Here is a 14,616-nt window from a genome sequence, read left to right on the forward strand (position 1 = left end):
CGCCGGCACCATAGCCAAGTTCCAAATTCCTGCCCTAACTATTGCCGGGAAGGCAATGGCAAACCTCCCAGTGTAACCCTTGCCAAGAAACTGCTTGGGCAGTACTGACGCCCTGTAACAGAGTACAGTATGGTACATCGGATCAGAAGAATACCCCACGTCTGTCTGTTCATTGTGTAATCATTCTAATTCATGTGAAAGTCCACTGTCGCCTCATGTCCATGTAATTTCAGTGATACACGTATGTTACAAGCTCAACCAGGAGCCCAATTAGATCACTTATTAGCCCGCTTATTAGCCCGCTTATTAGCCCGCACAGAGCGAGACGGGGTTTTGCAATCACTTCTTCTGTGTGTCTGTCTGTCCGGGCTGTAACTTAAAAAAAAAAAATCATTTAAGCTTTAGTAACCAAATTTAAACAAAGCTTTGCTATAAGAATATGGATAAAACAAATTAATAATTTGGTCAAAAGGTCAGACGATCAAAGGTCAAGGTCGCCTAAAACCGTCAATTTTTCATATTGGGTCACTGAAGCCAATGTTTTTGAGGTCAAAAGGTCAAGGTCGCCTAAACCGTCAATTTTTCATATTGGGTCACTGAAGCCAATGTTTTTGAGGTCAAAAGGACAAGGTCGCCTAAACCGTCAATTTTTCATATTGGGTCACTGAAGCCAATGTTTTTGAGGTCAAAAGGTCAAGGTCGCCTAAACCGTCAATTTTTCATATTGGGTCACTGAAGCCAATGTTTTTGAGGTCAAAAGGACAAGGTCGCCTAAACCGTCAATTTTTCATATTGGGTCACTGAAGCCAATGTTATTGAGGTCAAAAGGTCAAGGTCGCCTAAAACCGTCAATTTTTCATATTGGGTCACTGGAGCCAATGTTTTTGAGGTCAAAAGGACAAGGTCACCTAAAACCGTCAATTTTTCATATTGGGTCACTAAAGCCAATGTTTTTGAGGTCAAAAGGTCAAGGTCGCCTAAAACCGTCAATTTTTCATATTGGGTCACTGAATCCAATGTTTTTGAGGTCAAAAGGTCAAGGTCGCCTAGAACCGTCAATTTTTCATATTGGGTCACTGAAGCCAATGTTTTTGAGGTCAAAAGGTCAAGGTCGCCTAAAACCGTCAATTTTTCATATTGGGTCACTGAATCCAATGTTTTTGAGGTTAAAAGGTCAAGGTCGCCTAAAACCGTCAATTTTTCATATTGGGTCACTAAAGCCAATGTTTTTGAGGTCAAAAGGTCAAGGTCCCCTTAAACCGTCAATTTTTTGTACCGGGTACCGGTATTTATTTTTTAAAAGTTGTTTTCGTCATATTTAGCATGCAGAGGAAGTCTGAATATAAAGCGGACACAGACGGCCTCTGTGTTATAGGTGGTGGTGGTTCGTGGGCAGCCACCCGCTGCTGGTTGCATCATTTTTCTGTGGGCGCGTCTGCCATTGATGCAATTCCTCTCTATAACCAGTTATCTGGTACTCTTTTATTTGCGGACCTCGGAAGGATGACAGGTTGAGTCAACCCCACCTGGTTCAACAGGATTTGAACTCAGGACGTTAGGTATCCCAAGCCCACCACCCTAACCATTAGGCCAACACCAGTTGGTGATATTATAAATAAAACATGAACATTCTGTTACATGAACAAAGCTCACCTTGGATAATAATACAAAATGATGTCTGAATAGTATGCAGTAGATGGTGCCAACATGAATCAGCACCAATATGGTAGTGTACTTCGTGTAGTACCGTGTGCACAGGGGATATTTTATATCTGAAACAACAGATTGATTGTGTCACATGAAGTTAAGTGGACATCATTAAATGGTCACGAAATTCAAAAAAAATGATGAAGTGGACATCCTTGGAAAACGCAAAAGGTTCATCACATGCTAATGACATATCCCCATGGTGATTCCTTCCCCCCACCTCATCCCTTACTGCCTCAAATGGCAATCTGTTTATCAATCCCAAATAACCTGCTGGAAATTATATGTCGTGGTCAGTGCTGCTGCCTTTCCTGCAGTGTTTATACACGAGTACGGTATGTACAGTACACGTTACATCACGTACAGTGTGCGTCGTGGGACCTTAACTGACAAGCCGAGATTTGTCCCAGATTTTCCAGACGATGATCCCACCGTTGAGGAACGCACGTAGTGCGCAGGTAAACAAAGACCTGGTTAACAAGGTCGCAGCGCATCCGGCATTCATTGTCTCGGCACGCTACCCGCGCCCCCAAAAGCAACACGGCCTCTACACCCCCCACCGTCTCCCTCGACAACACCTCTTCTCCCCAGCAGTCGCCCCACTCCCCCGCTCCGGGCACCGCCCGTCCCTGTCCCGTCCGCGCCGTTCCGCAGGGAACCACCCTGTACCGGCCCTGTACCGGCCGCGAGGAAAGTGGTGGTGGGGGGGACGCGATTTGAGCGGCGCTTTGTCAAACAAACTCCTTGTTCGCGATTCTCGGGCTCCAGACGGGACGGACGAGCCGCGATCGGGAGCCCCTCTGGGGGGCGGGAGGGAGCAGATTTGGCGCTGGAAACAGAGGCGGCGGCTCCCGAGGTCCGGATGCGCCGGGGAGCGGTGACGATGGCGACGGACGAGTGACAGGTTCCGAGGCGAGCGCGGGCGGCGCCCCTGCCAGGTGCGAATAGACCCCGGGGCTCACGGGTCGTGCACGGGATGAGCTCCGCCGAACAAACCGTAACGTGGCTCATTACGCTGGGCGTGCTGCACTCACCCAAGAAGCGAATATCGGACCCCGAGGGCTTCCTGCGCTTGGCTTTGCTCGATGGGGTCGTGCTCTGCCGCCTGCTCGAGCGGCTCATGCCTGGATCCATCGAACGGGTGAGTGCTCCCGGCCATGTGGGCCGATCATGGTGGTGGAAGGGAAGGGGAGGGGGGTTTGGCTAAAGGAACCACGATCACCTTACGTTACTACAACCCTTGTAACGGACCACTGTCGTCTTTTTGGTACATGTACCCGGGCCGAAGATCTAGACCCAGACCGTGCATGGTACTTGGGTACAGTAGAGTACCAGCTGATCGATGGCGGTCATTCATGCTGTCGATGCCACCACCACCACGTACCTTTGTGTCTCAATCACCCGAGGATACTTTAAAAAGAAAAATGTTTTATTAAATTTTTTATTAATTTTTTTTAAAACTGATATTTACTTGATGATCAGAGTTAAAAGTACATTCACAGCGTCGTTCATTCACACAGTCTCGATGAATGACGAAACAGCCCATGTTGACCGTCACAGACACAGTGTGTGTCATTCACACGTTGACACGTTCAGAAACGCTTAGAAAAGGCGCAAAAAATGCCGTTACAAACCAAGAATGGAGGAACGAGTCGGTTTGGAATTGAATGAACCAATGAACCAAATAATTATATTATTAAATGTATTTGGTGGACGAGACCTTTCCACATCTCCTTCGAAAAGGAAATAAACGTTTTCCCGTCATTTCGCGCCTCACGTTGTGCGTCTGTAGTTTGTAAACGTTTATTCGGGGGAAATGTTGTGATGACAAACGCTTGGATGATTTCAAAACTACTGGAATCGCCGACTGTGAGATTTAAGGATGACATCATCGTGTAAATGGTGTGGGGAGGGGGCGTGGGGTTTCCCCAAATGGTATGAATGATGACGTCACTCGCGGCCAGATGATGTCAGCGTCTCTGGTGAAGGGGTGAAAAAAACATCGCTTCCGGACAATGGTTTCCGTTTCCTTTTTGCAAACAAGCCCGGGGATCATGGCGTGGTGTTTGTTTCCCAGGTCATTTCGGAGCCCAAGTCGGAGCAAGACTGCGTGACTAATATTCGGCAGTTCCTCAAAGGATTGTCGGGGGTGAACGTTGAGGTGAGTCGGCTGTCGGTGAGTGTGACGTTCGCCTCTGTTAGTTTTTAGGTTCTGAGCTTTGTAGAGGCTCGGGGTCTGATCTGACACCTGAGGGGTGGGGGTCCTTCTTTGGTTCTAGGGAAGGGGGGGCGCTGCTTCTCCACCAGAGGGGGGGGGGTCTCTGCCTTTGTGTTGAGGGGGGCTCTCTGCCTTTGTGTTGAGGGGGGCTCTCTGCCTTTGTGTTGAGGGGGGCTCTCTGCCTTTGTGTTGAGGGGGGCTCTCTGCCTTTGTGTTGAGGGGGACTCTCTGCCTTTGTGTTGAGGGGGGCTCTCTGCCTTTGTGTTGAGGGGGACTCTCTGCCTTTGTGTTCAGGGGGGCTCTCTGCCTTTGTGTTCAGGGGGGCTCTCTGCCTTTGTGTTGAGGAGGACTCTCTGCCTTTGTGTTGAGGGGGGCTCTCTGCCTTTGTGTTCAGGGGGGCTCTCTGCGTTTGTGTTCAGGGGGGCTCTCTGCCTTTGTGTTGAGGGGGACTCTCTGCCTTTGTGTTGAGGGGGGCTCTCTGCCTTTGTGTTGAGGGGGGCTCTCTGCCTTTGTGTTGAGGGGGGCTCTCTGCCTTTGTGTTGAGGGGGGCTCTCTGCCTTTGTGTTGAGGGGGGCTCTCTGCCTTTGTGTTGAGGGGACTCTCTGCCTTTGTGTTCAGGGGGGCTCTCTGCCTTTGTGTTCAGGGGGGCTCTCTGCCTTTGTGTCGAGGAGGTGGGGGCTCTGCCTTTGTACCAGAGGGGTGAGGGTCTGTGCCTTTACGCCGGAGGAGGTGTCTACCTTTGCACCAGTGGGGATTGGGGGGCGGGAGTCTCTACCTTTGTGCCAGAGGGGAGTCTCTGCTGCTGCTTCCATGAGAAGCGGTGACATGATGAAACATGCATGTCTTATATAAACAAATGCATGTCTGTGTGAAGTGTCGCCAATCGCGAGTGGGTAGGTCTCTGCCCTTGCGTTGGAGGGGGGTGTCTGCTGCTGCACCTGGGGGGTGGGGGGTGATATCTGCCACTGCCACTGCACAATAAAGACGGGCGCTCTGCCGCTGTGCCGCGTGAGGGGCTCTGTAGCTGCGTCTTTGGGGGAGGGGGGGTCTCTGCCGCTGCATGGGGGAAGGGGAGGGGAGAGATATCTTCCTTTGCGCTGGAGGGGGGGGGGGGGTCTATACTACGCTGGAGAGGCTGTCTCTGCCTTTGCACCGTATGGGGGTCTTTACTGCTGCACCGAAAGGGGGGTGACCTCCGCTGCGTCGGGTGAGGGGCTCTGCAGCTGCGTCTTTGGGGGAGAGGTCTCTGCCACTGTGCCTGGACGAGGAGGTCTCTGCCTTTGCATTGGAGGGGGGCCTCTACCTCTGTGCTGGAGGGGGTGTCTGCCTTTGCACCGGGAGGGACGGGGGTTGGTTGCCGTTGCACTTGTAGGGGGGGCGGGGGGGGTGCGACAGTCCTTATCACTGTGATGTTTATGACAAGTAAATGTTTAATCCCTTGTGTTCATTATTTCACCTGCTTTTGAATAGTTCACACCACGCTCTGTCACTGTTATTTTAATATTTGGATATAATTTACCAATCAGATTGGCAAATAAGAACTCTTGCAATGGATGTAAAAGGAAGGTTCTTGTAATTGGTGGAAAACTAAGGTGCTGATGAACCAACCTTGTTTGTAAAACATTGGGAAGCCCTCTTTGGGTGTAATTGTGCACCAGCACACCACAAATCTGTGAACATTATTCTCTCTATAGGCGATTTCACAACAGGTGCACTATAAAGGTTCCATAATTGACAAAATTCAGATCGAATTGAAAGTATTCAGAATACAACAAACAACAACAACAGGCATTTTAAGGCCATTTTCCCTGCTTGAGCGGGGGTTAGCCTTGCGGTCCCCATGACAATCTTCTCCATTTTGCCCTATTTTCTGCATCTCCCCTTGTTAACGCCCCTGCCCGCATTTCTTTTTCCACCACATTTAGCCATGTATTTCTCGGTCTTCCCCGTCCTTCACTTCCTTCATTGCCATCACTACTCTGATCAACCATTCCTCCACTCCTAACTTCCTCATTGCCCATGTCACTACTTCAAGTGGAACCCGATCGAATGCTTTCTCCAGATCAACAAACCCAATAAACAACTTCTTCCTCTTCTCCATGTACTTCTCCTGCAACTGCCTCACAATAAAGAGCGCGTCTGTCGTTCCTCTTCCTGGCATAAATCCAAACTGCATTTCGTCAATCTTCACTTTCTTCCTTATCCTCCTCTCCAACACCCTTTCCAATACCTTCATTCCATGCTCCAATAACTTTATCGCTCGGTACGAGCCACAGTCCAGAGGGTCACCTTTCCCCTTGTATAGAGGGACGAGGGTACTCAGTTCCCAATCCACTGGAATGCGACCTTCTTTCACCACCAGGTTGCAGATCTCTGTCATTCTCTTCACACCCCAACTTCCTGCTGCCTTCAACATATCTCCCATAACTCCCGTCAGCCCTCCCGCTTTTCTACTCTTCATTGCTTTTATCGCTTCCTCAACTTCCTTCTCAGTTATCTTCTCTGCCGGTCCTAAATCTGGGTTACTCTCTATGTTGCCATCCCATTCATTCTCTGCATTCAACAGCATTTCCATATATATTTTCCATCTTCCTTTAATTCCATCTGGGTCCACAACGATTTGTCCCACTTCATCCTCCAAGCAACTCACCCCCATCACATCACACCTCTCTTTCGCTATCTGCTTTGCAATCCTGCATACCACTCTCTGACCCTCTTCCAAATCCAAGCGTTCATTTTCCTACATGGAGACCCGAACATTTTCCTACATGCCTCCTGCACCTTTGCTACCTCTTTCTTTGCAGCCTTCTTGGCTGCCTTATAGCTTTCATGCTCTGCCTTTTCTGCCCCCGTACCCTTCGCCTTCTGCCACTCCTTGAACTTCTTCCACTTCTCGTCAATCTTCTTTCCAACTTCATCATCCCACCACCATGTTTCCGAGTGCCTCGGTGATCCTTTTGTCCATCCACATACCTCACAAACGGCTCCCAACAGACTTCTCTCATTGACATCCAACCACTTTCAAGCTCAACCACATCATCCTCTACCCTACTCAGCCTCTCTTTTAATGCCTCCCTCACTGTCACCTCTTTCAACCTCCACACCTTCATTCTTGGTTGGTACTTCACCCGCTGAGCTCTCCTCGCACCTTTCACCATTGTGTCGCAGACAACCAAGTGGTGCTGTGAGACAGCCTCCTCCCCCGGGATTGCCTTTGTGTCCCGGAGGTGCCCCCTATCTCGCCTACGCACCATCAGGTAGTCAACAGTTGTCGTCGACCCACCTGACGTGTATGTATCAAGCTTATCATCCTCTTTCTGGAACTGAACAGAATGTTACAAATCAACAAATCAGCTCCATCAGCAAACTCCAAAATCCTTTCACCTTCTCCATTTGTCACACCATATCCATAACCCCCATGAACTCCCTCAAAACCATCCATACTCCTTCCCACATGTCCATTTAGGTCTCCTCCTACCACAACAACTTCCTCATCTTTCACGTTTTCCATCAGCTTCTCATTTTCTTCTAACAATTCAGAATGAGGTACCAATTTTGAGCAACATCAAACGAGTAGTGTGCCAAACTTTCCCTCGTAGTGAAAGGAACATCGCAGAGGATCATCCCACCCAATGCTACTCAAGTCAGCCAACGTATCACTGAACATCGCAAGGTCATCAAACGTAACTATCCGAGGAGATCTACTGTTGACAAACATAGGCTGAAGGCTGGCCATGTTCCCCTATGCTGGCATTTTGGGTGCAAGCCCCAATAAAGCCAAAAGACGGATTCCAGAGGCATGGTATGTGGAGGAAACAGTTACATCGCTAATGGAGGATGTTGTGGATTAGCCGCCAGTGTTTGATCCACTCAACGCACCAGGGATACTCCATTGTGAAAAGTGGATTTGCCATACTGTATAACGAATATAACCTGTACTACCCAGTTTGGATTTCCATTGTTACATGATATACATCCCCACACCTACCCTCTCCCTCCCCCTTCTCCTCAGCCCCAACCTCTTTCCAACACTTTGTCACATTTGTTCTGTTGGTTCAGATAGTTACAATAATGCTTGTTTGTATTACATCGATTTACCTTAATTGGTTTTCATTGCAAAGATCACCTTAAGCAGTGTCCCCCACCCCACACTTACACATACACCCCTTAACGCCGCAGCATGTGCTGCCAGGCTGCTTGATTTAATGTGCCAACAGTGGAAAGTCAAGTGTTTGAGTTTCTGGACACAGCTTTGATTGGTAGGTCCAGCCTTGCCCACCCCGTTGTTCGGGTTGATAAAAGGGGGCTCTTGAGTGTGTGTGTGTGTGTGTGTGTGTGTGTGTGTGTTTGTATATATTCCCCGGTCGTGGCCCGTTGTGGTTGCTCGGTTCATGTTCCTCGGGTTGTGTCAAAATGACCGCAACCACCAGCTAAGTCCACATTCCTGAGCAAGTTCCCGGACCTGTCTGTCACCTTACAATACTCGGGACCATGTAATGAAATGAGTGATTCAACGTTAGGCACTCGTGACCTCCTTAATCTGGCCGAGCGACCGTTGATCGTGAGCTCTCTCAGCCGGGGGATCCGTTCCTGGAAAATGCCGCGAATGTCGGAGCCGCGAATGTGGGAGCATTGTTTCAATGGGAAAAGGGCGGATATGTTCCCTCTGGTTTGTGATTCATAAGGGAAAATAAAAAAAGTCCCGTGGAAAACCGTGAAATCGCAAATCACAGGGCCGTGAATGTCGTAGCAGATCAGAAAAACTGCAAATACCCCTTTGAAGTCAAAAACAATGTCGACAATGTCGAATCATGTGGTGGGGGATAGTTTACACAGCCGCTTTATGTATGACTGCCTGGAAGATGCTTTTAGAACTATTGTGTGCACAGCGAGTGGGAAATTGCTTATGCTCGGCTGCAAGTGATTTCATACTTGATGCTGGAAAATGCTTTTGGAAATGTTATGTGCACAGCTGGTGGGAGATTTTTTTTTTTCGTCCCCGAAAAACCACCAATTCCGGACTACAGGGTGTGAATGTCGAAGCAGGTCGCATTTTATCAATTGTGAATACGCAGAACGCACAAATGTTGGGACGGTGAATGTCGGGGTCTGACTATATATATATATATATATATATATATATATATATATATATATATATATATATATGTATGTGTATATATATATATATATATATATATATATATATATATATATATATATATATATATATATATATATATATATATATATATATATATATATATATATATATATATATATATACTAGCTTGGCTCGGCTCGCTGCGGCTTGCCTCACCAAGCGTCGGTACTGAGGAACGGGCTTGTTTTAGCTGAGGATAATGACTGCACCTGAGTTGCTGTGTTGTCATGATTTACACCAATCATAATACAAACGATTATTTTGCACAAATGTATTTGTTGTGTTTGTGCTATTACATTTTTATAGGCAATTTAGGTTGAAGATTCAGGTTGAATGTTTTTTTTTCAAGAAAGAACCCCTCAGCACACACATAGGGGAGGGGTAGGTGCAGACTGGAAGTTTGGGACGATTACACCTCACCACCACGTAATTCAAAACACCTCACCACCAAGTAATTCAAAACACCTCACCACCACGTCATTTAAAAACTCCTCACCACCACATAATTTAAAACACCTCACCACCACGAAATTTAAATCACCTCACAGCCATAAAACACGTAATAAAAACACCTCACAGCCACGAAATTAAAACACCTCACCACCACATAATTCAAAATACCTCACCACCACGTGATTCAAAACCACCACAACGTTATTAAAAACACTTCACAACCACGGAAACAAAAGTTTGAGGGTGTCGTCAAGTGACAACACAGACACTGCCCAGATGTGTAGATATATAGATAAATGAATGTACCCGAGTTGCCGTTTTGTCATGGTTTAAACCAATCATAATTCAAACAATTATTTTGCACAAATGTATTTGTAATATACGTGATATTACTTTTTATAAAGAATTGAAGTTGAAAAAAAAAAAATTCCCCAAAACATTCCCCAAAAAATAATAAAAGAAATTGGAAAAATTTTCAAAAAAAATACCCTTAGGACATACCGACGGGGGAGATATGTGCATACCAGAAGTTTGGTACGATTTCACAAAAGTTTGAGAAAGTAGTTCAGTGACAAGACAACACAACACAGGGCAACACAGGACAGGACAGACACTGCACAGATATATATATATATATATATATATATATATATATATATATATATATATATATATACGTATATATATATATATATATATATATATATATATATATATATATATATATATATTGTTACGGAACCCAACGTCGGCCTATGGTTCCCCTTTGAGGGGGGATTAGTCCCCTCGTTTGTTACTACTGACCGACGTGGTCCCTGAAGCTGCACCGCGACCTCTGGAAAGGCTGGTGAGCAGCTTCGTTCGTGACCGCGGATAAGATGTTAATTTGCCGAGCAGATGGCAGCCGCGGCCCGAACCGTTAACAAAGACTAACCCGATTCTGAACGTTGGCCAAATCGTGCCACAGGTATTCAATTTGGAAAAGACAAAGACGACGGATGTGAAGAAGAAGAAGACAAGAGGTAGGAAATACGAATATGATTTATTATTACTATTTACAACCAAAAGAAACCAAGGAGAAGGAAGGATAATAAAATAAAGGCAGAAAGAGGGACGGACCAGAAGGACACAGTGAAACTTAGCTTACCTATGCAGTCTTACTTAACCCAGGACAGAACAAACAAAGACGGACTCACTCGAATGGGGAATGGAGGCAGGAACGATTGGCTGGAATGGTTTGGGCCGGCAGAGAAGGGGAGGAAGGCACGGAGCTGGCTGGAGCTTGATCCCGCACGGGACGTCGGGCTGGACCTCGACGGCCACCGATGCCACCGCAATCTGGCTCCCGCGGGGTAATGGGTCGAAGCTGCCTGGTGGAGCCCACGCTGCCTGGTGGAGCCAAAACTGCTGGTGGAGCCAAACTGCTGGTGGAGCCAAAGCTGCTTCTCTGGCTCACCTCAGGACGCGTCTCCCTTCTTTCTCCGAGGGCTCGTCTCGACTCATCTGCCGTCTCTGGCGCAACTCTTAGAACTCATCTCAAAGGCTTCCGCGCGTGCTTATATAACGCCTCGAGCGATCAAGCCGCCGGCCTCCAGGAAACGCCCATCGGGTCGCTCTCCGCAGTCCGATTGGTGGGCACGGGCTCTCTGGCTCCACCCTTGATGACGATGGGCGGGCATGATATATTGTTACGGTCCGCGGATAAGGATGTTGTTTGCCGAGCGAAGGCACCGCGGCCGAACAGTTGTTCCCCGACTAAACCCGATTCACCCAAAAGTTGGCCGTATCGCGCCACAGATATTCAATGTGGAAAAGACTAAGACGACGAATGCAAAGAGGAAGAAGAAGAAGACGTACAGAAGAGTAACGGGGTTTATTATTATTTACACACACATAAGCAAAAAGAGCAGTCACGGGTATTTACAGCGGACATGAAAAAGCAGGTAACACAGTGCAAATTACTAGCTTATACTGACTTAGTTTACTACCCAGGACAGCACGAACAGAACAAACTCACGTACGCAAATGGATGGAAGGGTAGGAATCGTTTGGAGGGATGAGCAGGTGGGATCACAGGGCACAGCGAGCAGGTCCACTCCGGGCGGGAAGCGAGGAGCCGGCAGCTCCTTGTATTCGGCTTCACAGCGCACGCCGGCAGGGTCACTCGGCGGGTTGAAACGGGGCTGGTTGAAGCGGCTCTTTGTCAAAGGCTTTTCGTATCTCTCACGCAACTCCGGTGCTACTCTGAACTCTCTCCCGGTGGACTGCCAACCCTCTTACGCACCTGGACTCATCTGCCGTATCTCTGGTGTAGCTTGTTCCAGCGATCGTCGCACCCTTCTGTTCAAACCTTCAGCGCGGGTGTGACACGCCCTCTTCGGTTTCGGTACCGCCCTCCCCCCCCCCCCCCCCCCCGTGCTCTGTTTCGTGACCTTGTATGGTAATCCCACGGGCTTGTCTCCTTATTTGGGCATGGCGCCGACGGCACGCCCCTCGTGGCGAGCCACGGCTTGTTTCCTTATTTGGGCATGGGGCTGAACAGCCCCGCCCTTCGTGGCGCGCCCTGGGCTTGCCTCTCCCGGGCGACCCCGCCCCTCCTGTTCAAACAGAGCACGGAGCACATATTCACTATAGCAGCGAAATGAGAGGACGTGCACCCCACGCTTGTGAACTGCTTTACCCGCAGATGGAGAGTTTGGCTGGGAAATGGAAGTATTGAAGGGGAGCTATTCTTAATTGATTCGGTGCAATGGAGTATTATTCTAATGGAAGACAAGGCCTTACTCTAAAACACATAATAAGATATAAGCTACTGAACAAGGGTTTTATCGTGTCCTTCAATGTGGTGTTTCATGGAATAACTACCGGGACGCCCTCTTTACCTTTACACAACTCTGGAGGCAGGAGGGGCCATATCCAACCAATGTTACACAACAATTTGCCACTACAATACACACAATCAAAAAAATGCAATCCTCATATCCGCAACAATATATATATATATTATATATATATATATATATATATATATACAGACTTGGCATTTAATATGGAATATTTTTTTTGTGGGGGTGAACTTACTTTTCAAGATGACTTAGAACCAAACGTTCATTGGAATTATGTTGAAATTATTCTAGATTTTGTTAATGTGACCTTTAAAAGAAACAAAAACCACATTTGACATTTCGAAGCAAATAAATTGATCCTTGAAAGTGATGTGAACTGATATCGAACTCAATTCACGGACAGTACTGTGTTAAACTTCTGTACGTTTTCCAGAAGCATCTCTTTATTTTGCACATTAGCCAAAAAAAATTTCAACAAAAACAAAAGCTAAATTATGACTGGGATTACGGACAGTAAAATTACAGTTCAGTACTTTGTGTAACCCCCACGAGCAATCAGGAGAGCACGTACACTTAGAGGCATGCTGTTCACGAGATTTGCCAAGGTTTGGACAGGAATCGCTTGCCATGCAGTGACAATAGTCTGCTGCAATTCACGCACAGAGGTAGGCTGCTGCTCCAAGTGGTCAATTTGACACGTTAAGTCTGCCCACAAGTTCTCTATCGGATTCATATCCGGGGACATGGCAGGCCACTCCATATGCTCTACCCCACCGTCAGCAAGAAAGTGTTGGATCATGAGAGCACGATGAGGCCGTGCATTGTCATCTTGGAAGACAAAGTTTCCTCGAAAGGCTGCATGAGCAAATGGAAGCAATGTTTCTTCCAGACTGACCCTGTACTTGAACTGGTTCAGGTTTCCATTCAGAACTTCCGTTTCCGGTCTTGCTGGCGATGGTTCGTTTTTTCGCAGCTCTCCACGCTCTCCATCGAAATCGAAGTTAAGTAATTGTTCCAATTTGTATTTTCGTTATAACTGTATTTCTTTTATGGTGTATGTACGTATATTGTCCCGTCAAAGATTTTCGGTGCAAATCTTTCATACCTGTATTGAAAATCGTGTTAATTCGTGTCGTCTTGAGGTCTTGTACAGTGTACACTGTACAACCTTGAGGCTTTGTTTTTCTCTCAGCGCCTGTCGTTTGTGATCCAATAACTTTCGTTCTCTGTTTTCGCAGTCTTTCCACCCCAAAGCCTACTTCCTTATGTAAATCTCAACTCAAAAAAACCAAAAAAAAAGACATTACCTTCTCTGTGCTCATTCGTTTATTCATTCTTATTCGTTCGTTCGTTCTTCGACCACGTGTTTCTCCCCCATTTCCCCAGATAGATTGTCAAATTTCAACTCGTTATTTTATCGTCCATGCGATATTGTTTGATTATAGTTAGTTTTGGTTTGAATTTCCTGTAACTCGTATTTAATTAATCGTGTTCTGCTCCTCGTGTGTGGCCTTGTAGTTGTACCCCCGTCGGTGTTTTATTAACTTAAGCGTGTTTTGCTTGGCTCTTGTTTTTTTCCCTTCTACCCCGAACATAATACTGTCTAACGTTCTAAATCCCCACCCCCCCCCCCAAAAACAAAAAAAACAAAAACATTTATTTTCTTTTCTCCACGTGTACTGTTGTCTCATCCTGTATTTTCTGTCCAGGTGTGCTGTTCGCCCCACCCCCATTATCTCCTTGCCATCCACCGTTTGCCCTGTTCACGCGACTCGTGGTGGTCCCTCTCGGCTCTCCCCCCGTTGGTATTTTTGTGCATATAAGATTGTTCATAGTTCTGTTTAAATATTATTTAAATATGTTTAACCTTTCCCCTTCTGTTTTTTATTCAGTGGTATATTACAACACGCTGTTTTTCTTCCTATTTAAAAGGCTTTTCTCAATTTCCTCTCCAACTCATTCCACTTCAAAAAAAAGAAATTCAATATCTTATACATCTCCCTCACTACATGGTCTAAATTCACATTCATTCCATCCCTCCTCCATCGTTCTGAATCGGATTGCTAACTTGAAAATCACAACAAACCCAATTTGTTATCAATGTTCGTCTTTCATTAATCATCCACTTTCTAAACTCCCCTCTTGCCCCTCCCATCCAAATCCCCCCCCTTGCACCTACACTCCGAAACTTCCCCCTTGCCCCTCCACTCTTAAACTCCCCCCTTGCC

The 14,616-nt window shown here is 46.8% G+C and overlaps 1 protein-coding gene across 3 annotated transcripts in view; it reads left to right on the forward strand.

The window, feature by feature from the left end:
- The first annotated feature begins 2,554 nt into the window (after nt 1-2,554).
- The window catches only part of LOC137432478 (rho guanine nucleotide exchange factor 7), a 147,893-nt gene continuing 135,831 nt past the window's right edge, over nt 2,555-14,616 (forward strand). For all 3 annotated transcript variants that reach the window (XM_068124448.2, XM_068124452.2, XM_068124451.2), the window contains exons 1-2: nt 2,555-2,848; nt 3,785-3,868. In XM_068124448.2, coding sequence (XP_067980549.2) covers nt 2,684-2,848; nt 3,785-3,868 — 249 coding nt within the window. In that variant the 5' untranslated portion in view covers nt 2,555-2,683. The remainder of the gene's footprint in view (nt 2,849-3,784; nt 3,869-14,616) is intronic.

Source organism: Myxine glutinosa, chromosome 8, assembly GCF_964187855.1.
Source record: "Myxine glutinosa chromosome 8, kmMyxGlut1.1, whole genome shotgun sequence".
NCBI lineage: Eukaryota > Metazoa > Chordata > Myxini > Myxiniformes > Myxinidae > Myxine > Myxine glutinosa.